The sequence below is a fragment of the Saccoglossus kowalevskii genome, chromosome 22 (genome assembly GCF_978046115.1).
Source record: "Saccoglossus kowalevskii chromosome 22, keSacKowa6.1, whole genome shotgun sequence".
Classification (NCBI taxonomy): domain Eukaryota; kingdom Metazoa; phylum Hemichordata; class Enteropneusta; family Harrimaniidae; genus Saccoglossus; species Saccoglossus kowalevskii.
In genome coordinates, this window is record NC_140662.1 from 29932427 (window position 1) to 29960072 (window position 27646).

At 34.8% G+C, this 27646-nt stretch overlaps 1 protein-coding gene across 2 annotated transcripts in view; it reads right to left on the minus strand.

The window, feature by feature from the left end:
• The window catches only part of LOC100372412 (uncharacterized), a 222802-nt gene that overhangs the window by 3562 nt on the left and 191594 nt on the right, over nt 1-27646 (minus strand). Inside the window, exons 5-20 of one of the 2 annotated variants that reach the window (XM_085495528.1) lie at nt 26149-26574; nt 25844-26023; nt 25545-25664; nt 24835-25014; nt 24429-24722; nt 24156-24338; nt 23509-23799; nt 23180-23362; nt 22535-22894; nt 21965-22147; nt 20334-21023; nt 20011-20199; nt 19789-19841; nt 1189-1479; nt 627-815; nt 62-342 (exon numbers count right to left, since the gene is read on the minus strand). In XM_085495528.1, coding sequence (XP_085351654.1) covers nt 62-342; nt 627-815; nt 1189-1479; nt 19789-19841; nt 20011-20199; nt 20334-21023; nt 21965-22147; nt 22535-22894; nt 23180-23362; nt 23509-23799; nt 24156-24338; nt 24429-24722; nt 24835-25014; nt 25545-25664; nt 25844-26023; nt 26149-26574 — 4093 coding nt within the window. Of the gene's footprint in view, nt 1-61; nt 343-626; nt 816-1188; nt 1480-19788; nt 19842-20010; nt 20200-20333; nt 21024-21964; nt 22148-22534; nt 22895-23179; nt 23363-23508; nt 23800-24155; nt 24339-24428; nt 24723-24834; nt 25015-25235; nt 25665-25843; nt 26024-26148; nt 26575-27646 lie in introns of both variants that reach the window. The other variant, XM_085495527.1, reaches the window with a different exon arrangement.

The window sequence follows — 27646 nt, forward strand, 5'->3', positions numbered from 1 at the left end:
TTTGAATGAATACATATGCAAATGAGATTGAAAGTTGCTGAGCAAATGGTCTGATACCCACTTTGCTAAATGCTGCCATGTAAATGTGACTTGACCATTGACTTGACCAGAAAAACTGTAATGTATAGGTTCCCATTTTCCTTGAACCTCCTCCATTACCATCACATCCTTGTCGTCTCTATCACTGCTCTCTGGGACTGGCATTGTTAAGGTAGATCTATTTTGTAGTGCAGTTTTCACAGTAGTGTTGTCTCCAGAATCTACTCGCATTGAAACCACAGGACTGAATAACATATCCTTCTTAATAGCATTTGTGATTATGAGATCACGTGTTTCCTCAACCTGCCGACACATTTATAGTAATTTATTAGTATATGATTATAGATTAACAATGCTTGAGCGCTTAAAAGATGAATGTGAATAACTTGATACAAGTAACTATAGGTGATTCATGCAAGCGCATATTAGTGTCCAGGCATTTCATCGAACGATTTAAAGTTCGTACTCGAAAGTTTTATCATAACGCAATATCGACAATTGTTTAAACATGCTTTATCCACACTGCCTTTTTAGTAAACACAATAATTATTTCTTATTAATTGTTTAGTATAAATATTAAAGTTTACCTCCAATTGTAGATTGGTCTTATTGTCCTGTTCATCTTGCGTAGGTGATATATCTATGGCTATCTTATCATTAACAATAGACGCATGGTGCACACTCTTGTTTCCAACTTCAATTATATCCTTTACACGTTTATACATCAAAACGAACACCCCCATGTTTGATACCCTCGCTTTTACATGCGAACTGCACTGAAATAATGTAAACATACATTTTCAAAATATTATTAATTATGTCCATGAAATGGAGTATATGAATCACAAAATGTGTGCATTACTTCATGGTAGATATTTCAATTTACTCATCGTTTAAAACAAATTAATGTCGCAAACTGTATTAAATGTGAGGTTTAAAGTCATCTTTAGCGACAACATAAGCCCAGCATCAAATTACTATTCTAAGGTGAAATATGAATGTTAAAGAAACATTGGCAAATATGAGCTGCGCATTTGTTATGATTGTCAGGAAGCGAAATTAATTATACTTAATACTTGTCTTAAGTCAGTAGTTTATAAAATGACATAACGGCGTTGATGCAATGCTACATGTATGAATGGTTGTTACCTGAGATGCATTTAATTGTAGCCACTTCTTATTATCTTGACTGAAGATTTCTCTATCTTTTCCAGCGAATCTTTTCACTCTAAATCCTAAATGAACCGGAGTCATCAGAGAATCCCTACCCTCTATAGATATATGAATGGCATCAGATTCTAGTTGATATCCATCAGGTATGACTACATCATTAATGTCGTATTTGACTTTGACTTTGACTTTGATGTCTCCGCTATGATTAAAAGTGTCACGAGGAATATACAGATAAAATCCACATAGCAGAGGCAGGTGGACATCAATCTGTGTGAAACAACAATTATTCTCCATAATAGCAGTCGTATGACAGTCCTATTACAGCGTACAATCAAAGTACAGTTAAACTACAAAGTCATATTACTATCGAATTACGATCATAGTACAGTCGTAATACAAACCCACTACAATCGCACTACAATCCTACTACAGTTGTATTAATATCCCACTACAGATGTACTACAATTCTACTATAGTCGTACTACAACCAAAATACAGCCGTACTACAATCCCACTATAGTCATACTACAACTATTGTACATTCGTACTGCAACCATATTACAGTCGTACTACAATCCTACTATAGTCGTACTACACCCATATTACATTCGTACTACAATTCTACTATAGTCGTACTACAACCATATTACATTCGTACTACAATTTTACAAATAGTCGTACTACAACCAAAATACATTCGTACTACAATCCCACTATAGTCATACTACAACCATATTACATTCGTACAGCAACCATATTACAGTCGTACTACAATCCTACTATAGTCGTACTACAATCATATTACATTCATACTACAATTCTACTATAGTCGTACTACAACCATATTACAGTCGTACTACAATGCTACTATAGTCGTACTACAACCATATTACAGTCGCACTACAGTCCTACTGTAGTCGTACTACAATCTTATTCCATTCGTACTACAACCAAAATACAGTCGTACTACAATCCCAGTTTAGTCATACTACAACCATATTACATTCGTACTGCAACCATATTACAGTCGTACTACAATCCTACTATAGTCGTACTACAACCATATTACATTCGTACTACAATTCTACTATAGTCGTACTACAACCATATTGCAGTCGTACTACAATCCTACTATATTCATACTACAACCATATTACAGTCGCACTACAGTCGTACTACAATCATATTACATTCGTACTGCAACCAAAAAAAAAGTCGTACTACAATCCCACTATAGTCATACTACAACCATAGTACAGTCGTACTACAACCATATTACATTCGTACTACTCTACTATAGTCGTACTACAACCATATTTCAGTCGTACTACAATCATACTATCGTCGTACTACAACCATATTACAATCGCACTGCAGTTCTACTATAGTCGTACTACAACCATATTACAGTCGTACTACAACCATGTTACAGTCACACTACAGTGCTACTATAGTCGTACTACAACCATATTACAGTCGTACTACAATCCTACTATAGTCGTACTACAACCATATTACATTCATACTAGAATTCTACTATAGTCGTACTACAACCATATTACAGTCGTACTACAACCATATTACAGTCACACTGCAGTGCTACTATAGTCGTACTACAACCATATTACAGTCGTACTACAATCCTACTATAGTCGTACTACAACTATTTTACATTCGTACTGCAACCATATTACAGTCGTACTACAATCTTATTATAATCGTACTACAACCATATTACAGTCGTACTACAACCATATTACAGTCGTACTACAATCCTACTAGAGTCGTACTACACCCATATTACATTCGTACTACAATTCTACTATAGTCGTACTACAACCATATTACATTCGTACTACAATTCTACTATAGTCGTACTACAACCAAAATACAGTCGTACTACAATCCCACTATAGTCATACTACAACCATATTGCATTCGTACAGCAACCGTATTACAGTCGTACTACAATCCTACTATAGTCGTACTACAACCATATTACATTCATACTAGAATTCTACTATAGTCGTACTACAACCATATTACAGTCGTACTACAATGCTACTCTAGTCGTACTACAACCATATTACAGTCGCACTACAGTCCTACTATAGTCGTACTACAATCATATTCCATTCGTACTACAACCAAAATACAGTCGTACTACAATCCCACTTTAGTCATACTACAACCATATTACATTCGTACTGCAACCATATTACAGTCGTACTACAATCCTACTATAGTCGTACTACAACCATATTACATTCGTACTACAATTCTACTATAGTCGTACTACAACCATATTGCTGTCGTACTACAATCCTACTATATTCATACTACAACCATATTACAGTCGCACTACAGTCATACTATAGTCGTACTACAATCATATTACATTCGTACTACAACCAAAAAAAGTCGTACTACAATCCCACTATAGTCATACTACAACCATAGTACAGTCGTACTACAACCATATTACATTCGTACTACTCTACTATAGTCGTACTACAACCATATTTCAGTCGTACTACAATCATACTATCGTCGTACTACAACCATATTACAATCGCACTGCAGTTTTACTATAGTCGTACTACAACCATATTACAGTCGTACTACAACCATATTACAGTCACACTACAGTGCTACTATAGTCGTACTACAACCATATTACAGTCGTACTACAACCATATTACAGTCGTACTACAATCCTACTATAGTCGTACTACAACCATATTACATTCATACTAGAATTCTACTATAGTCGTACTACAACCATATTACAGTCGTACTACAACCATATTACAGTCACACTACAGTGCTACTATAGTCGTACTACAACCATATTACAGTCGTACTACAATCCTACTATAGTCGTACTACAACTATTTTACATTCGTACTGCAACCATATTACAGTCGTACTACAATCCTATTATAGTCGTACTACAACCATATTACAGTCGTACTACAACCATATTACAGTCGTACTACAATCCTACTATAGTCGTACTACACCCATATTACATTCGTACTACAATTCTACTATAGTCGTACTACAACCATATTACATTCGTACTACAATTCTACTATAGTCGTACTACAACCAAAATACAGTCGTACTACAATCCCAATATAGTCATACTACAACCATATTGCATTCGTACAGCAACCGTATTACAGTCGTACTACAATCCTACTATAGTCGTACTACAACCATATTACATTCATACTAGAATTCTACTATAGTCGTACTACAACCATATTACAGTCGTACTACAATGCTACTCTAGTCGTACTACAACCATATTACAGTCGCACTACAGTCCTACTATAGTCGTACTACAATCATATTCCATTCGTACTACAACCAAAATACAGTCGTACTACAATCCCACTTTAGTCATACTACAACCATATTACATTCGTACTGCAACCATATTACAGTCGTACTACAATCCTACTATAGTCGTACTACAACCATATTACATTCGTACTACAATTCTACTATAGTCGTACTACAACCATATTGCTGTCGTACTACAATCCTACTATATTCATACTACAACCATATTACAGTCGCACTACAGTCATACTATAGTCGTACTACAATCATATTACATTCGTACTACAACCAAAAAAAGTCGTACTACAATCCCACTATAGTCATACTACAACCATATTACATTCGTACTACTCTACTATAGTCGTACTACAACCATATTTCAGTCGTACTACAATCATACTATCGTCGTACTACAACAATATTACAATCGCACTGCAGTCCTACTATAGTCGTACTACAACCATATTACAGTCGTACTACAACCATATTACGTCACACTACAGTGCTACTATAGTCGTACTACAACCATATTACAGGCGTACTACAACCATATTACAGTCGGACTACAATCCTACTATAGTCGTACTACAACCATATTACAGTCGTACTACAGTCCTACTATAGTCGTACTACAACGATTTTACATTCGTACTGCAACCATATTACAGTCGTACTACAATCCTACTATAGTCGTACTACAACCATATTACATTCATACTACAATTCTACTACAGTCGTACTACACCCATATTACATTCGTACTACAATTCTACTATAGTCGTACTACAACCAAAATACAGTCGTACTACAATCCCACTATAGTCATACTACAACCATATTACATTCGTACAGCAACCATATTACAGTCGTACTACAATCCTACTATAGTCGTACTACAACCATATTACATTCATACTAGAATTCTACTATAGTCGTACTACAACCATATTACAGTCGTACTACAATGCTACTATAGTCGTACTACAACCATATTACAGTAGCACTACAGTCCTACTGTAGTCGTACTACAATCATATTACATTGTACTACAACCAAAATACAGTCGTACTACAATCCCACTATAGTCATACTACAAGCATATTACATTCGTACTGCAACCATATTACAGTTGTACTACAATCCTACTATAGTCGTACTACAACCATATTACATTCGTACTACAAATCTACTATAGTCGTACTACAACCATATTGCAGTCGTAATACAATCCTACTATATTCATACTACAACCATATTACAGTCGCACTACAGTCATAGTATAGTCGTACTACAATTATATTACATTCGTACTACAACCCAAAAAAGTCGTACTACAATCCCACTATAGTCATACTACAACCATATTACAGTCGTACTACAACCATATTACATTCGTACCACTCTACCACTCTACTATAGTCGTACTACAACCATATTTCAGTCGTACTACAATCATACAATCGCCGTACTACACCCATATTACAATCGTACTGCAGTCCTACTATAGTCGTACTACAACCATATTACAGTCGTACTACGACCATATTACACTCACACTACAGTGCTACTATAGTCATACTACAACCATATTACAGTCGTACTACAACCATATTACAGTCGTACTACAATCCTACTATAGTCGTACTGCAACCATATTACAGTCGCACTACAGTCCTACTATAGTCGTACTACAACTATATTACAGTCGTACTACAACCATATTACAGTCGCACTACAATCCAACTATAGTCGTACTATAACCATATTAGTCGTACTACAATCATATTATAGTCGTACTACAACCATATTACAGTCGTACTACAATCCTACTACCGTCGTACTACAACCATATTACAGTCGTACTACAATCCTACTATAGTCGTACTACAACCATATTACAGTCGTACTACAATCCTATTATAGTCGTACTACAACCATATTACAGTCGTACTACAACCATATTATATTCGTACTGCAATCCTGCTATAGTCGTACTACAACCATATTACAGTCGTACTACAATACTACTATAGTCATACTACAACCACATTACAGTCGTACTAAAGCCATATTACAGTCGTACTACAATCCTACTATAGTCATACTACTACCATATTACAGTCGTTCCACATTCCTACTATAGTCGCACTACAACCATATTACAGTCGTACTACAATACTACTATAGTCATACTACAACCATATTACAGTCGCACTACAACCATATTACAGTCGTACTACAATTCTACTATAGTCGTACTACAACCATATTACAGTCGTTCCACATTCCTACTATAACCGCACTACAACCATATTACAGTCGTACTGTAATTATACTATAGTCGTACTACAACCATATTACAGTCGTACTATAATACTACTATAGTCATACTACAACCATATTACAGTCGTACTACAGCCATATTACAATCGTACTACAATCCTACTATAGTCATACTACAACCATATTACAGTCGTTCTACATTCCTACTATAGTCACACTACAACCATATTACAGTCGTACTGTAATTATACTATAGTCCTTCTACAACCATATTATAGTCGTACTACAACCATATTACATTCGTACTTCAATCCTACTATAGTCGTACTACAACCATATTACAATCGTACTACAACCATATTACAGTCGTACTACAATCCTACTATAGTCGTACTACAACCATATTACATTCATGCTACAATTCTACTACAGTCGTACTACACCCATATTACATTCGTACTACAATTCTACTATAGTCGTACTACAACCAAAATACAGTCGTACTACAATCCCACTATAGTCATACTACAACCATATTACATTCGTACAGCAACCATATTACAGTCGTACTACAATCCTACTATAGTCGTACTACAACCATATTACATTCATACTAGAATTCTACTATAGTCGTACTACAACCATATTACAGTCGTACTACAATGCTACTATAGTCGTACTACAACCATATTACAGTAGCACTACAGTCCTACTGTAGTCGTACTACAATCATATTACATTGTACTACAACCAAAATACAGTCGTACTACAATCCCACTATAGTCATACTGCAAGCATATTACATTCGTACTGCAACCATATTACAGTTGTACTACAATCCTACTATAGTCGTACTACAACCATATTACATTCGTACTACAAATCTACTATAGTCGTACTACAACCATATTGCAGTCGTAATACAATCCTACTATATTCATACTACAACCATATTACAGTCGCACTACAGTCATACTATAGTCGTACTACAATTATATTACATTCGTACTACAACCCAAAAAAGTCGTACTACAATCCCACTATAGTCATACTACAACCATATTACAGTCGTACTACAACCATATTACATTCGTACCACTCTACCACACTACTATAGTCGTACTACAACCATATTTCAGTCGTACTGTAATTATACTATAGTCCTACTACAACCATATTATAGTCGTACTACAACCATATTACATTCGTACTTCAATCCTACTATAGTCGTACTACAACCATATTACAATCGTACTACAACCATATTACAGTCGTTCCACATTCCTACTATAGTCGTACTACAACTATATTACAGTCGTACTGTAATTATACTATAGTAGTACTACAACCATATTTCTGTCATACTACAATACTACTATAGTCATACTACAATCATATTACAGTCGTACTACAGCCATACTACAGTCGTACTACAATCCTACTATAGTCGTACTACAACCATATTACAGTCGCACTACAACCATATTACAGTCGTACTACAACCATATTACAGTCGTTCCACATTCCTACTATAGTCGTACTACAACCATATTACAGTCGTACTGTAATTATACTATAGTAGTACTACAACCATATTTCTGTCATACTACAATACTACTATAGTCATACTACAATCATATTACAGTCGTACTACAACCATATTACAGTCGTACTACAATCCTACTATAGTCATACTACAACCATATTACAGTCGTACTACAACCATATTACAGTCGTATTGTAATTATACTATAGTCGTACTACAACCATATTACAGTCGTACTACAACCATATTACATTCGTACTGCAATCCTACTATAGTCGTACTACAACCATATTACATTCGTACTACAACCATATTACATTTGTACTGCAATCCTACTATAGTCGTACTACAAACATATTACATTCGTACTACAACCATATTACATTCGTACTGTAATCCTACTATAGTCGTACTACAACCATATTACAGTCGTACTACAATCCTACTATAGTCATACTACAACCATATTACATTCCTACTGCATTCATACTATAGTCGTACTACAACCATATTACATTCGTACTACAATCCTATTATAGTCGTACTACAATCCTACTATACTCATGCTACAACCATATTACAGTCGTTCCACATTCCTACTATAGTCGCACTACAACCATATTACATTCATACTGTAATTATACTATAGTCGTACTACAACTATATTACAGTCGTACTACAACCATATTACATTCGTACTGCAATGCTACTATTGTCGTACTACAACCATATTACATTTGTACTACAACCATATTACATTCGTACTGCAATCATACTGTAGTCGTACTAGAACCATATTACATTCGTACTACAACCATATTACATTCGTACTGTAATCCTACTATAGTCGTACTACAACCATATTACAGTCATACTACAACTCTACTATAGTCGTACTACACCCATATTACATTCGTACTACAATTCTACTATAGTCGTACTACAACCAAAATACAGTCGTACTACAATCCCACTATAGTCATACTACAACCATATTACATTCGTACTACAATCCTATTATAGTCGTACTACAACCATATTACAGTCGTACTACAACCATATTACATTCGTACTGCAATCCTACTATAGTCGTACTACAACCATATTACAGTCGTACTACAATCCTATTATATTCGTACTACAACCATATTACAGTTGTACTGTAATTGTACTATAGTCGTACTACAACCATATTACAGTCGTTCTACAATCCTACTATAGTCGTACTACAACCATATTACATTCATACTGCAATCCTACTATAGTCGTACTACAACCATATTACAGTCGTACTGCAACCATATTACAGTCGTACTACAATACTACTATAGTCATACTACAACCATATTACATTCGTACTGCAATTCTACTATAGTCGTACTACAACCATATTACAGTCGTTCCACATTCCTACTATAACCGCACTACAACCATATTACAGTCGTACTGTAATTATACTATAGTCGTACTACAACCATATTACAGTCGTACTATAATACTACTATAGTCATACTACAACCATATTACAGTCGTACTACAGCCATATTACAATCGTACTACAATCCTACTATAGTCATACTACAACCATATTACAGTCGTTCTACATTCCTACTATAGTCACACTACAACCATATTACAGTCGTACTGTAATTATACTATAGTCCTACTACAACCATATTATAGTCGTACTACAACCATATTACATTCGTACTTCAATCCTACTATAGTCGTACTACAACCATATTACAATCGTACTACAACCATATTACAGTCGTACTACAATCCTACTATAGTCGTACTACAACCATATTACATTCATACTACAATTCTACTACAGTCGTACTACACCCATATTACATTCGTACTACAATTCTACTATAGTCGTACTACAACCAAAATACAGTCGTACTACAATCCCACTATAGTCATACTACAACCATATTACATTCGTACAGCAACCATATTACAGTCGTACTACAATCCTACTATAGTCGTACTACAACCATATTACATTCATACTAGAATTCTACTATAGTCGTACTACAACCATATTACAGTCGTACTACAATGCTACTATAGTCGTACTACAACCATATTACAGTAGCACTACAGTCCTACTGTAGTCGTACTACAATCATATTACATTGTACTACAACCAAAATACAGTCGTACTACAATCCCACTATAGTCATACTGCAAGCATATTACATTCGTACTGCAACCATATTACAGTTGTACTACAATCCTACTATAGTCGTACTACAACCATATTACATTCGTACTACAAATCTACTATAGTCGTACTACAACCATATTGCAGTCGTAATACAATCCTACTATATTCATACTACAACCATATTACAGTCGCACTACAGTCATACTATAGTCGTACTACAATTATATTACATTCGTACTACAACCCAAAAAAGTCGTACTACAATCCCACTATAGTCATACTACAACCATATTACAGTCGTACTACAACCATATTACATTCGTACCACTCTACCACTCTACTATAGTCGTACTACAACCATATTTCAGTCGTACTGTAATTATACTATAGTCCTACTACAACCATATTATAGTCGTACTACAACCATATTACATTCGTACTTCAATCCTACTATAGTCGTACTACAACCATATTACAATCGTACTACAACCATATTACAGTCGTACTACAATTCTACTATAGTCGTACTACAACCATATTACAGTCGCACTACAACGATATTACAGTCGTAATACAACCATATTACAGTCGTTCCACATTCCTACTATAGTCGTACTACAACTATATTACAGTCGTACTGTAATTATACTATAGTAGTACTACAACCATATTTCTGTCATACTACAATACTACTATAGTCATACTACAATCATATTACAGTCGTACTACAGCCATACTACAGTCGTACTACAATCCTACTATAGTCGTACTACAACCATATTACAGTCGCACTACAACCATATTACATTCGTACTACAATTCTACTATAGTCGTACTACAACCAAAATACAGTCGTACTACAATCCCACTATAGTCATACTACAACCATATTACATTCGTACTACAATCCTATTATAGTCGTACTACAACCATATTACAGTCGTACTACAACCATATTACATTCGTACTGCAATCCTACTATAGTCGTACTACAACCATATTACAGTCGTACTACAATCCTATTATAGTCGTACTACAACCATATTACAGTTGTACTGTAATTCTACTATAGTCGTACTACAACCATATTACAGTCGTTCCACATTCCTACTATAGTCGCACTACAACCATATTACATTCGTACTGTAATTATACTATAGTCGTACTACAACCATATTACAGTCGTACTACAACCATATTACATTCGTACTGCAATCCTACTATAGTCGTACTACAACCATATTACATTCGTACTACAACCATATTACATTTGTACTGCAATCCTACTATAGTCGTACTACAAACATATTACATTCGTACTACAACCATATTACATTCGTACTGTAATCCTACTATAGTCGTACTACAACCATATTACAGTCGTACTACAATCCTACTATAGTCATACTACAACCATATTACATTCCTACTGCATTCATACTATAGTCGTACTACAACCATATTACATTCGTACTACAATCATATTATAGTCGTACTACAATCCTACTATACTCATGCTACAACCATATTACAGTCGTTCCACATTCCTACTATAGTCGCACTACAACGATATTACATTCATACTGTAATTATACTATAGTCGTACTACAACTATATTACAGTCGTACTACAACCATATTACATTCGTACTGCAATGCTACTATTGTCGTACTACAACCATATTACATTCGTACTATAACCATATTACATTCGTACTGCAATCATACTGTAGTCGTACTAGAACCATATTACATTCGTACTACAACCATATTACATTCGTACTGTAATCCTACTATAGTCGTACTACAACCATATTACAGTCATACTACAACTCTACTATAGTCGTACTACACCCATATTACATTCGTACTACAATTCTACTATAGTCGTACTACAACCAAAATACAGTCGTACTACAATCCCACTATAGTCATACTACAACCATATTACATTCGTACTACAATCCTATTATAGTCGTACTACAACCATATTACAGTCGTACTGCAACCATATTACAGTCGTACTACAATACTACTATAGTCATACTACAACCATATTACATTCGTACTGCAATTCTACTATAGTCGTACTACAACCATATTACAGTCGTTCCACATTCCTACTATAACCGCACTACAACCATATTACAGTCGTACTGTAATTATACTATAGTCGTACTACAACCATATTACAGTCGTACTATAATACTACTATAGTCATACTACAACCATATTACAGTCGTACTACAGCCATATTACAATCGTACTACAATCCTACTATAGTCATACTACAACCATATTACAGTCGTTCTACATTCCTACTATAGTCACACTACAACCATATTACAGTCGTACTGTAATTATACTATAGTCCTACTACAACCATATTATAGTCGTACTACAACCATATTACATTCGTACTTCAATCCTACTATAGTCGTACTACAACCATATTACAATCGTACTACAACCATATTACAGTCGTACTACAATCCTACTATAGTCGTACTACAACCATATTACATTCATACTACAATTCTACTACAGTCGTACTACACCCATATTACATTCGTACTACAATTCTACTATAGTCGTACTACAACCAAAATACAGTCGTACTACAATCCCACTATAGTCATACTACAACCATATTACATTCGTACAGCAACCATATTACAGTCGTACTACAATCCTACTATAGTCGTACTACAACCATATTACATTCATACTAGAATTCTACTATAGTCGTACTACAACCATATTACAGTCGTACTACAATGCTACTATAGTCGTACTACAACCATATTACAGTAGCACTACAGTCCTACTGTAGTCGTACTACAATCATATTACATTGTACTACAACCAAAATACAGTCGTACTACAATCCCACTATAGTCATACTGCAAGCATATTACATTCGTACTGCAACCATATTACAGTTGTACTACAATCCTACTATAGTCGTACTACAACCATATTACATTCGTACTACAAATCTACTATAGTCGTACTACAACCATATTGCAGTCGTAATACAATCCTACTATATTCATACTACAACCATATTACAGTCGCACTACAGTCATACTATAGTCGTACTACAATTATATTACATTCGTACTACAACCCAAAAAAGTCGTACTACAATCCCACTATAGTCATACTACAACCATATTACAGTCGTACTACAACCATATTACATTCGTACCACTCTACCACTCTACTATAGTCGTACTACAACCATATTTCAGTCGTACTGTAATTATACTATAGTCCTACTACAACCATATTATAGTCGTACTACAACCATATTACATTCGTACTTCAATCCTACTATAGTCGTACTACAACCATATTACAATCGTACTACAACCATATTACAGTCGTACTACAATTCTACTATAGTCGTACTACAACCATATTACAGTCGCACTACAACGATATTACAGTCGTAATACAACCATATTACAGTCGTTCCACATTCCTACTATAGTCGTACTACAACTATATTACAGTCGTACTGTAATTATACTATAGTAGTACTACAACCATATTTCTGTCATACTACAATACTACTATAGTCATACTACAATCATATTACAGTCGTACTACAGCCATACTACAGTCGTACTACAATCCTACTATAGTCGTACTACAACCATATTACAGTCGCACTACAACCATATTACATTCGTACTACAATTCTACTATAGTCGTACTACAACCAAAATACAGTCGTACTACAATCCCACTATAGTCATACTACAACCATATTACATTCGTACTACAATCCTATTATAGTCGTACTACAACCATATTACAGTCGTACTACAACCATATTACATTCGTACTGCAATCCTACTATAGTCGTACTACAACCATATTACAGTCGTACTACAATCCTATTATAGTCGTACTACAACCATATTACAGTTGTACTGTAATTCTACTATAGTCGTACTACAACCATATTACAGTCGTTCCACATTCCTACTATAGTCGCACTACAACCATATTACATTCGTACTGTAATTATACTATAGTCGTACTACAACCATATTACAGTCGTACTACAACCATATTACATTCGTACTGCAATCCTACTATAGTCGTACTACAACCATATTACATTCGTACTACAACCATATTACATTTGTACTGCAATCCTACTATAGTCGTACTACAAACATATTACATTCGTACTACAACCATATTACATTCGTACTGTAATCCTACTATAGTCGTACTACAACCATATTACAGTCGTACTACAATCCTACTATAGTCATACTACAACCATATTACATTCCTACTGCATTCATACTATAGTCGTACTACAACCATATTACATTCGTACTACAATCATATTATAGTCGTACTACAATCCTACTATACTCATGCTACAACCATATTACAGTCGTTCCACATTCCTACTATAGTCGCACTACAACCATATTACATTCATACTGTAATTATACTATAGTCGTACTACAACTATATTACAGTCGTACTACAACCATATTACATTCGTACTGCAATGCTACTATTGTCGTACTACAACCATATTACATTCGTACTATAACCATATTACATTCGTACTGCAATCATACTGTAGTCGTACTAGAACCATATTACATTCGTACTACAACCATATTACATTCGTACTGTAATCCTACTATAGTCGTACTACAACCATATTACAGTCATACTACAACTCTACTATAGTCGTACTACACCCATATTACATTCGTACTACAATTCTACTATAGTCGTACTACAACCAAAATACAGTCGTACTACAATCCCACTATAGTCATACTACAACCATATTACATTCGTACTACAATCCTATTATAGTCGTACTACAACCATATTACAGTCGTACTACAACCATATTACATTCGTACTGCAACCATATTACATTCGTACTGCAATCATACTGTAGTCGTACTAGAACTATATTACATTCGTACTACAACCATATTACATTCGTACTGTAATCCTACTATAGTCGTACTACAACCATATTACAGTCATACTACAACTCTACTATAGTCGTACTACACCCATATTACATTCGTACTACAATTCTACTATAGTCGTACTACAACCAAAATACAGTCGTACTACAATCCCACTATATGCATACTACAACCATATTACATTCGTACTACAATCCTATTATAGTCGTACTACAACCATATTACAGTCGTACTACAACCATATTACATTCGTACTGCAATCCTACTATAGTCGTACTACAACCATATTACAGTCGTACTACAATCCTATTATAGTCGTACTACAACCATATTACAGTTGTACTGTAATTCTACTATAGTCGTACTACAACCATATTACAGTCGTTCTACAATCCTACTATAGTCGTACTACAACCATATTACATTCATACTGCAATCCTACTATAGTCGTACTACAACCATATTACAGTCGTACTGCAACCATATTACAGTCGTACTACAATACTACTATAGTCATACTACAACCATATTACATTCGTACTGCAATTCTACTATAGTCGTACTACAACCATATTACAGTCGTACTACAATACTAATATAGTCATACTACAACCATATTACAGTCGTACTACAATCTACTATAGTCGTACTACAACCATATTACATTCGTACTACAACCATATTACATTTGTACTGTAATCCTACTATAGTCGTACTACAACCATATTACAGTCGTACTGCATTCATACTATAGTCGTACTACAACCATATTACATTCGTACTGCATTCATACTATAGTCGTACTACAACCATATTACATTCGTACTGCAATTCTACTATAGTCGTACTCCAACCATATTACATTCGTACTACAATCATATTATAGTCGTACTACAACCATATTACATTCGTACTGCAATCCTACTATAGTCGCACAACAACCATATTACAGTCGTACTACAATCCTATTATAGTCGTACTACAACCATATTACAGTTGTACTTTAATTCTACTATAGTCGTACTACAACCATATTACAGTCGTTCTACAATCCTACTATAGTCGTACTACAACCATATTACATTCGTACTGCAACCATATTACAGTCGTACTGCAATACTACTATTGTCATACTACAACCATATTACATTCGTACTGCAATCCTACTATAGTCGTACAACAACCATAATACTTTCGTACTGCAATCCTACTATAGTCGTACTACAACCATATTACAGTCGTACTACAATACTAATATAGTCATACTACAACCATATTACAGTCGTACTCCAATCCTATTATAGTTGTACTACAAACATATTACATTCGTACTGTAATTCTACTATAGTCATACTACAACCATATTACAGTCGTTCCACATTCCTACTATAGTCGTACTACAACTATATTACAGTCGTACTGTAATTATACTATAGTAGTACTACAACCATATTTCTGTCATACTACAATACTACTATAGTCATACTACAATCATATTACAGTCGTACTACAGCCATACTACAGTCGTACTACAATCCTACTATAGTCGTACTACAACCATATTACAGTCGCACTACAACCATATTACATTCGTACTACAATTCTACTATAGTCGTACTACAACCAAAATACAGTCGTACTACAATCCCACTATAGTCATACTACAACCATATTACATTCGTACTACAATCCTATTATAGTCGTACTACAACCATATTACAGTCGTACTACAACCATATTACATTCGTACTGCAATCCTACTATAGTCGTACTACAACCATATTACAGTCGTACTACAATCCTATTATAGTCGTACTACAACCATATTACAGTTGTACTGTAATTCTACTATAGTCGTACTACAACCATATTACAGTCGTTCCACATTCCTACTATAGTCGCACTACAACCATATTACATTCGTACTGTAATTATACTATAGTCGTACTACAACCATATTACAGTCGTACTACAACCATATTACATTCGTACTGCAATCCTACTATAGTCGTACTACAACCATATTACATTCGTACTACAACCATATTACATTTGTACTGCAATCCTACTATAGTCGTACTACAAACATATTACATTCGTACTACAACCATATTACATTCGTACTGTAATCCTACTATAGTCGTACTACAACCATATTACAGTCGTACTACAATCCTACTATAGTCATACTACAACCATATTACATTCCTACTGCATTCATACTATAGTCGTACTACAACCATATTACATTCGTACTACAATCCTATTATAGTCGTACTACAATCCTACTATACTCATGCTACAACCATATTACAGTCGTTCCACATTCCTACTATAGTCGCACTACAACCATATTACATTCATACTGTAATTATACTATAGTCGTACTACAACTATATTACAGTCGTACTACAACCATATTACATTCGTACTGCAATGCTACTATTGTCGTACTACAACCATATTACATTCGTACTATAACCATATTACATTCGTACTGCAATCATACTGTAGTCGTACTAGAACCATATTACATTCGTACTACAACCATATTACATTCGTACTGTAATCCTACTATAGTCGTACTACAACCATATTACAGTCATACTACAACTCTACTATAGTCGTACTACACCCATATTACATTCGTACTACAATTCTACTATAGTCGTACTACAACCAAAATACAGTCGTACTACAATCCCACTATAGTCATACTACAACCATATTACATTCGTACTACAATCCTATTATAGTCGTACTACAACCATATTACAGTCGTACTACAACCATATTACATTCGTACTGCAACCATATTACATTCGTACTGCAATCATACTGTAGTCGTACTAGAACCATATTACATTCGTACTACAACCATATTACATTCGTACTGTAATCCTACTATAGTCGTACTACAACCATATTACAGTCATACTACAACTCTACTATAGTCGTACTACACCCATATTACATTCGTACTACAATTCTACTATAGTCGTACTACAACCAAAATACAGTCGTACTACAATCCCACTATAGTCATACTACAACCATATTACATTCGTACTACAATCCTATTATAGTCGTACTACAACCATATTACAGTCGTACTACAACCATATTACATTCGTACTGCAATCCTACTATAGTCGTACTACAACCATATTACAGTCGTACTACAATCCTATTATAGTCGTACTACAACCATATTACAGTTGTACTGTAATTCTACTATAGTCGTACTACAACCATATTACAGTCGTTCTACAATCCTACTATAGTCGTACTACAACCATATTACATTCATACTGCAATCCTACTATAGTCGTACTACAACCATATTACAGTCGTACTACAATCCTATTATAGTCGTACTACAACCATATTACAGTTGTACTGTAATTCTACTATAGTCGTACTACAACCATATTACAGTCGTTCTACAATCCTACTATAGTCGTACTACAACCATATTACATTCGTACTGCAACCATATTACAGTCGTACTGCAATACTACTATTGTCATACTACAACCATATTACATTCGTACTGCAATCCTACTATAGTCGTACAACAACCATAATACTTTCGTACTGCAATCCTACTATAGTCGTACTACAACCATATTACAGTCGTACTACAATACTAATATAGTCATACTACAACCATATTACAGTCGTACTCCAATCCTATTATAGTTGTACTACAAACATATTACATTCGTACTGTAATTCTACTATAGTCATACTACAACCATATTACAGTCGTACTACAATACTAGTATACTCATACTACAACCATATTACTTTCGTACTACAATCCTATTATAGTCGTACTACAACCATATTACATTCGCACTGTAATTCTACTATAGTCGTACTACAACCATATTACAGGCGTAATACAACCATATTACATTCGTACCTCAATCCTACTATAGTCGTACTACAACTATATTACAGTCGTACTACAATGCTACTATAGTCGTACTACAACCATATTGCATTCGTACTGCAATCCCACTATAGTCGTACTACAACCATATTACAGGCGTAATACAACCATATTACATTCGTACCTCAATCCTACTATAGTCGTACTACAACTATATTACAGTCGTACTACAATCCTACTATAGTCGTACTACAACCATATTACAGTCGTTCTACATTCCTACTATAGTCGTACTGTAACACTTTATTATCATCACACCACATTCTAATAATATTTACCTTGGTTTTATGATCTAGTGAAATGCTACGTTCTTCTTTAGAATTCTCGGTATCTACAAACGAAAATTATTGACGTCATCGAAGAATCGAATTCGAGGTACTATAGTGAATATTGAACTACTTATAGGATATATTGGATACATATTCATGTTACAAGAACTCATATATGTAATTAACGATGACCGTTATAAGTCAATCGGAATGTAGCTAATTCACAGTTACCTATATCACGCCAGTATCTTTTTATCTTGTCTATACCGTGCAAATATATTGCTGATGGTACATCGCCAATGTAATCAGGGTTACCATCCAACCTTATATCTTTCAAGGCTGGCAGTTGTCCTAACTCTCGTGGTAACGACTCTAATTTATTGGAACATAAATTCAATGTTGTCAGCTTCTCAAGTGACTCTGTTGATAAATGCAAAGATCTATCACACAATCGTGAACACATATCATTCCTACCTACTGATTACTCCTTGTAATGTTACTGTACATTGTAGTTGTATTATGTTCTAACTTATAACTGTTTCATCAATACTTACCAATTTCTTTCGGAATTCTAGTTACTTCATTATGACTGAGATCTACGTCGAGCAATTCAACCAAATGGGCAATGGATGATGGTAATGCTGTCAGATAATTGTTGCTGGCCTTCAAAACCGTAAGCGTTTTGAGTTTAGATATTTCCTGTGGAATTTGCTTTATCGGATTGTTCTCAATATTGAGGTATGTTAACATACATAGTTGATGAATACCGTCAATAGATTTTATCTCATTGATAGAAATATTCAGTTGCTGCAGTTTCTCAAACATGCCGACATTTTCTCTAAATGAAGTCAATCTATTCTTACTGACATCTAACTTAGTAAGTTTGTATGAGTGATTGGTTTCATTTGTAATAATGCTGATACTATTATGTGAAAGATCAACCTCCTTTATATTCCCAATATCTGACGAAACCACTGACAATTGATTGTCACTGACATCAAGCATACTGAGCTTACTGAGATTCAAAATAATTGATGGTAACTCTGGAAATTTATTTCTTGACAAATTAAGTTCTTCTAAATCCGTAAGTTTTCCGACTTCCTCTGGTAAAGCTGACAAATAGTTGTTATGTAGATTTAGTTTCTTGAGGTGTGTGTACTGACTAATCATGGATGGGATGTAAACTAATTGTTTGGAACTGAGATCCATCTCTTCACAGGATTCACCATTTTTCTCCATCATACCTATAGTGCCATAGATTAGAAAAAACATGCAATTATTACATATTTATATAAAATTGTATCGAGTGGTCATTATCTGGCGAGTAACCGATAAGTCAGCTCTAGAAGTAATCGAATTTTGTTATCGGTAGTTCTAGAATTACCCGAGTATTTAAGGAAATACTAGACCCACCCGGAATGTGTTCTAGAACACGTCGTACAAATCATATAGACATATCATATGATGAATGTAAGTGCATCAAACCCTGCTACCTTTATATTAGAGTAGGCAGGTAGCTCTAGTGACTGAATTAAGCTAGCGATTGATGAAGGAAATGCAATGCTTGACCCATGATAAACAAGACATGTCACATTATGACAGAGTGAACACAAGTGAAATGAATAAACCATTTTGAATCAAAACATGAAACAATGATGAATAATGTACCCGTAGTTGTGAAGTTTAATTACGATCAGTCAATGTATGTCAAAAACATGGTTCTAGAACAGCATTTGTGACCCCATTATATATATATATCTGGTTCCAGAATGGCAGAAATGCTTGTTTTTGATGAATTTTTAACATTGAAATGGCCGTCATTCGACAAAGATATACAATACCTCGGTTATTCCCTGAGATAATAATAGCAAAATGCAATATTCCAATGTCACAGGTGTGTTTCAAACTATGTTATACCACGATCGTGACGTCACATTTTGTTGTATTGTGCGGCAATTATAGCTTGAAGAATAGCCGCCAACTTGGACCAGAACACTCAGAAAACGTTTTAAAACCATCTAGAGTGATTTCCAAGCCCAAAACACCTCGATGTTGATAGTTCTCCATTACCTAACCAATTATACTATTATATTAACCCTGGTAACAGGCAATATTCTGACATAGACTAATGAAACGATAAAATAATAACTTTTAAAATAAGAAACATTGTTAGGTCTAGGCTTACCAATGATGTCCCAATAATGATTGAATGCTTTAAAACCTTTACAACATATGTCATACGGGGGCTCTTCGATTGGATTTCTTTCAACACAGAGTTTCGTCAATTTCTTTAGGGAAGTTAACTCGCGAGGAAGGTTGTGAATATCATTGTCCTGTAGATCAAGCACTTCTAATTTGTCTAGAGCTCCTGGAAAACAGAAATAAGAACAATATTACGATAAAATGTTTTATTAACCTTTAAGTTTTAGGTTAATTAAACATGGAAGAAATAGTTCAATATGTGCATGACAGGTTAAAACGTGAATGTCAAGTCAACATATGAGTGAATGTTAGGTCAAAATATAAGGAATAGTTCAACACGTGAGCGCCAGAATAACACATGAATGTCAGTTCTCATGTGAGTGTAATGTCAACTTGTCAGTGCAAGCTTCACATGTAAATGTCATGTCGTGTTAGGGTTAGGGCCATCATGTGAGTGTCGGGTCAGGTCACATGTGAGTGTGAGGTTAAAATATGAACATTTTTTAACAATATTGTCTAATAATAAACTTTACTTGATTGGGAGATGACTTACCTAATTCTGGTGGCAACTTAGTGATTACATTGCCTTTTACATCGAGTAATTCAAGCTTTGTTAGATTGCAAATATTTGAGTCAACGATGGATATTCTAGTCCCGCTTAAGATGAGATGTTGTAAATTTGTGAGCTTGTATAAGGACGGTGGAATATTTTCTAATTTATTTCCGGATACATCTAGTACTTCAAGCTGTGTTAGGTTTCTCATCTCGTCGGGTAAATCAGACAAACGGTTATTCTGTAAATTTAACTTCTTGATATGTCCATATTCACTGATAATACATGGAAGATATTCCAAATTCTGGTTGTTAAGATCCATCTCCTTGTTATCTTTGTTTTTGCTCTTCTCCATCAATTCTAAAAGATATTTTAGAGCAATATAATTTCAGTTATTTATATATCTTGTGTGCATCTATTTTGTGCATTGTTAACTTCGTTAAATATTGTTTTTCAAAATTGAAAACCATCACAGCAAGGAATTATTAAATCCAATTGTTTATATCGGTAACACGCCCGGCTATTGAACTGGGAGGCTTTTAAAGTGAAATCTACACAAAGAATGAACGAACAATGCCCAAATTTGATAAAAAGTTTTACATAATAATAAGTACGAAATAATAATCCTTTGTAATGGAATTATACCTATTATTTGCCAATATCTTTTGAACGCATCAACGCCTTTACTACATATATCCATTGGCGGACACTTTATATCATTGCCACCTATATCAAGAATCTTCAAATTAGTCAGATCCTTTATTTCACGTGGTAGGGTACTGAGACAGTTTTCACTTACGTCCAGTGTCTCCAATCTTTGTAGTGACCCTAGACAAATTGAAAAGCCACAGACAAATAATATTAGTACTGTGCGGTTATATATCTGCCATATACAGTCGACAAAAACTATACTTTTTTAGCTTTTCAAAATAAAATTGTCTAATTTTATTGATTTCTCATTTAAAACAACTTACCGATATTTGGGGGAATAAGGGATATTTGGTTTCCACGTATGTCAAGATGACTCAGGTTCGACAGATCAAACAAAGAAGAGGGAATTTCTTTTAATTTATTGTGAGACAAGTCAAGAATTTCTAACTGTGTCAGTTCTGAGATCGTTTCTGGTAACTCCGACAGTTTATTGCCTCCGAGAATTATCTTCTTGATATGTCTATACTCTCCAACTGAAGCAGGGAGGCAGATAAATCCATTACCGCTAAGATTCATTTCGTCCAGTGAGGTGTCCTTGTATTTCTCCAGCATTCCTACAAAAAGGTAAGTGTAAAGTAATTTACATATCCCATGATTCCAGTGTAACACTTCAAATTTAAATCGTTCCAGTAGAATGATAATAATCAATGTATGCTGTGGCTTGTATTATGTTACTTAGTGTATGATTTGAAAGTGTAGTTCTTCTGTTGTATATTTTGAAATACCACTCTCAAACCAAGTTAAAAACATAAAATGTGTCAAAGTGAGTTGTTTTTGCTAACAAATAGATATCCTATCAGCACTCTATACACATTATGTTGAGACTTCTGTTATCAATTAGACAGTACTGTCTACAATGTAACTTTATTCAGTGTCTTTTGCTTACTAATCTATGTTATATAATATTTACCTATTATTTGCCAGTATTGTTTGAATTCTGGGACACCTTTCTCACATATAGTCAAAGGAGGTTCTTCGATTGGGTTACCGCCAACTTGTAGCGTCTCCAGTATTGGTAGTTCAGCCAACTCTCTAATTAGGCGCATAACTTTGTTGCCATTTAAGTCTAGTGTTTGTAACTTACGTAGGCGTTCTGAAATAACACAATGCATGTGACGTCTATTATGATATTTACGAGTCATGACAGTATGGTTCACATAAGAAAACATTTATCAAAACTTACTGATATCCGGGGATATGTTGTGTATGACATTGCCATTCAGGTTTAGATAAGTTAGGTTAGTTAGCTGAAGTACGCAGCGTGGAATCTCATCTAATTTATTACATGATAGGTCCAATTCGTCAAGCTCCTCACTCATGTATTTCATTTCATCTGGTAATGTCGTCAGCTCGTTCCCACTAAGTCGCAGTTTCTTTATATGCTTATAGTCTCCAATACAATTAGGCAGATAGAATAGACGTCGACCAGTGAAGTTCATCTCTACACGGGATTCGTCTTGGTACTCTTCTAACATTTCTGAAAATACAATCACAGGTAATTATAAATTCTATAGTTAATTCAATAGTTCAATGCTAAAAACACACGTGTGCATTTATAATTTGCATATATTATTGTAATTAACACATACCTATAATTTGCCAATATTGCCTAAAATCCGCAACACTGCCACATTTATCCATTGGTGGTTCTGTAATTGAGTTGCCATCAATTATCAATTCTTTTAACTTCGATAACTTTTTCAACTCACGCGGGATTGACGTGATGTGATTTCCTGTTAAATCCAGCACTTCTAAGTTGGAAACGTTCCCTGAAAAAGGTTGCAAGCATGTTTTATATGGCTTCTACATGAAACAAATAGAACACCATCTCCCATATGAAACATACACTCTTATATTTTAGCTTACATTGTCCTTCTAGTCACAGTAAGACTATACGCTATATCAAGCTGTTATTTTAGGGAGTGCGCGCGTTTGAATCTCATGTTTCCTTTTTATATGTCCGTACATGTGCCTGTAATTTTGTTCTTACCGAGTTCAGGTGGAAGGAATTCTATTCCAATCCTTCTCATTTCAAGTGACGTCAGTTCGGTCATCTCACCCATTGCAAGTGGAAGCACCCCGATATTATTTCCCGATATATTTAACTTTTGTAAATGACTAAGACTGCATATTTCATTTGGTAATGACGTCATTGCATTTTCACTTAGATCCAGCACACTAAGTCTGGTCAATTTCATCAAAGATGGCGGAAAATGAACTAACTTATTACAAGATAAGTCAATTTCTTGTAGTTGCTCCATGTCTTTCACTTCATCTGGCAATGTAGACAAATTATTACCACTTAGCCTTATCTTCTTTATATGTCCGTATTGCCCAATTGTAGCAGGAATATAGGTCAGGCCCTTATCCCTTAGGTCAATCTCAATACAAGTGGTATCTTTGTATTTCTCTAATATTTCTATAATAGAGATATTACAACAAAAATATTAAACATTGTATAAGAATAATATGTCGTGTTGTCCTTACACAACACCAAGATGAAACACTATATTTATATAAATATTAGGTTCTCTCGTGTGTGAATGTAATTGTTCATTTCCTTATAATTGATACTTGAATATTATGAGTACAACTTACCTACAAGTTCCCAATATCGCCTAAATTCTTCAACGCCAGAACATCTGTCTGGAGGGGGGTCTTCAATAGGGTTGTTCTTGACGAGGAGATCCTCCAATAGTTCAATGTCCTTCAACTGTCTTGGTAAAACACGAATATTGTTGTCTTGTAAATCCAATACTTTCAATTCCTTGAGATTCCCTGGGACAAGAATCGACGTGTATTTAATAATTATTAACACAATTTATTTTAATTTGCATGTAATCAAATATTTAGTAAATTCATCAAAAAGTTGTATAGTTTAAACAGAGAGAATATTAACTGACCCAAAGATGTTGGTACTTGTAACATGCTGTTATTGGAGAGTTCTAAACTCTGCAAAGATAACAGCTCACTTATTTCGTCTGGAACTGAACTAAGATCATTTCCCTTCATCTGTAAACATTTCAACTGAGAAAGTTTCCCGATCTTTGATGACATACTCTTGATGTTATTATCATTGAGGTTAAGTAGAACTAGATTGACTAATTCATATACACACATAGGAATCTCTTTCAATTCATTCCCAGAAACGCTGAGCTCTTCCAACTGTGTCAGACTTTTTATGTCAGGAAATGTCGTCAACTTGTTGTCATCGAGACGAATTTTTGTCACGTGATTATATTCGCAAATTCCAGTTCCAATGTAGGTAAACCCATGCCCACTTAGATCCATCAAGTCATGAGATTCATCTTGGTAGTGTTCCATTAATTCTAGAATATAAGTTGATTTCAAGTTTCAGCGATGTTTGTCAAGAACACTCACAGTTATTCTACATACAATAAAAACACCTTGGAATGCAAAGTTAGTTACCACATACAATACAGACACCTTGGTATGCAAAGTTCGATACAACATACAATACAGACACCTTGGTATGCAAAGTTCGTTACCACATACAATACAGACACATTGGTATGCAATGTTCGTTACCACATGCAATACAGACACGTTGGTATGCAAAGTTCGTTACCACATACAATAAAGACACCTTGGTATGCAAAGTTTGTTACCACATACAATACAGACACCTTGGTATGCAAAATTCGTTACCACATACAACAAAGACACATTGGTATGCAAAGTTCGTTACCACATACAATACAGACACCTTGGTATGCAATGTTCGTTACCACATACAATACAGACACCTTGGTATGCAAAGTTCGTTACCACATACAATACAGACACCTTGGTATGCAAAGTTCGTTACCACATACGATATAGACACCTTGGTATGTCATGTTCGTTACCACATACAATACAGACACCTTGGTATGCAAAGTTCGTTACTACATACAATACAGACACCTTGGTATGCAAAGTCCGTTACCACATGCAATACAGACACTTTGGTATGCAAAGTTCGTTACCACATACAATACAGACACCTTGGTATGCAATGTTCGTTACCACATACAATATAGACACCTTGGTATGTAATGTTCGTTACCACATACAATACTGACACCTTGGTATGCAAAGTCCGTTACCACATGCAGTACAGACACCTTGGTACGCAAGGTTCGTTACCACATACAATAAAGACACCTTGGTATGCAAAGTCCGTTAGCACATGCAATACAGGCACCTTGGTATGCAAAGTCCGTTACCACATACAATAAAGACACCTTGGTATGCAAAGTCCGTTACCCCATGCAATGCAGAAACCTTGGTATGCAAAGTGCGTTACCACATACAATACAGACACCTTGGTATGCAAAGTTCGTTACCACATACAATACAGACACATTGGTATGCAAAGTTCGTTACCACATACAATAA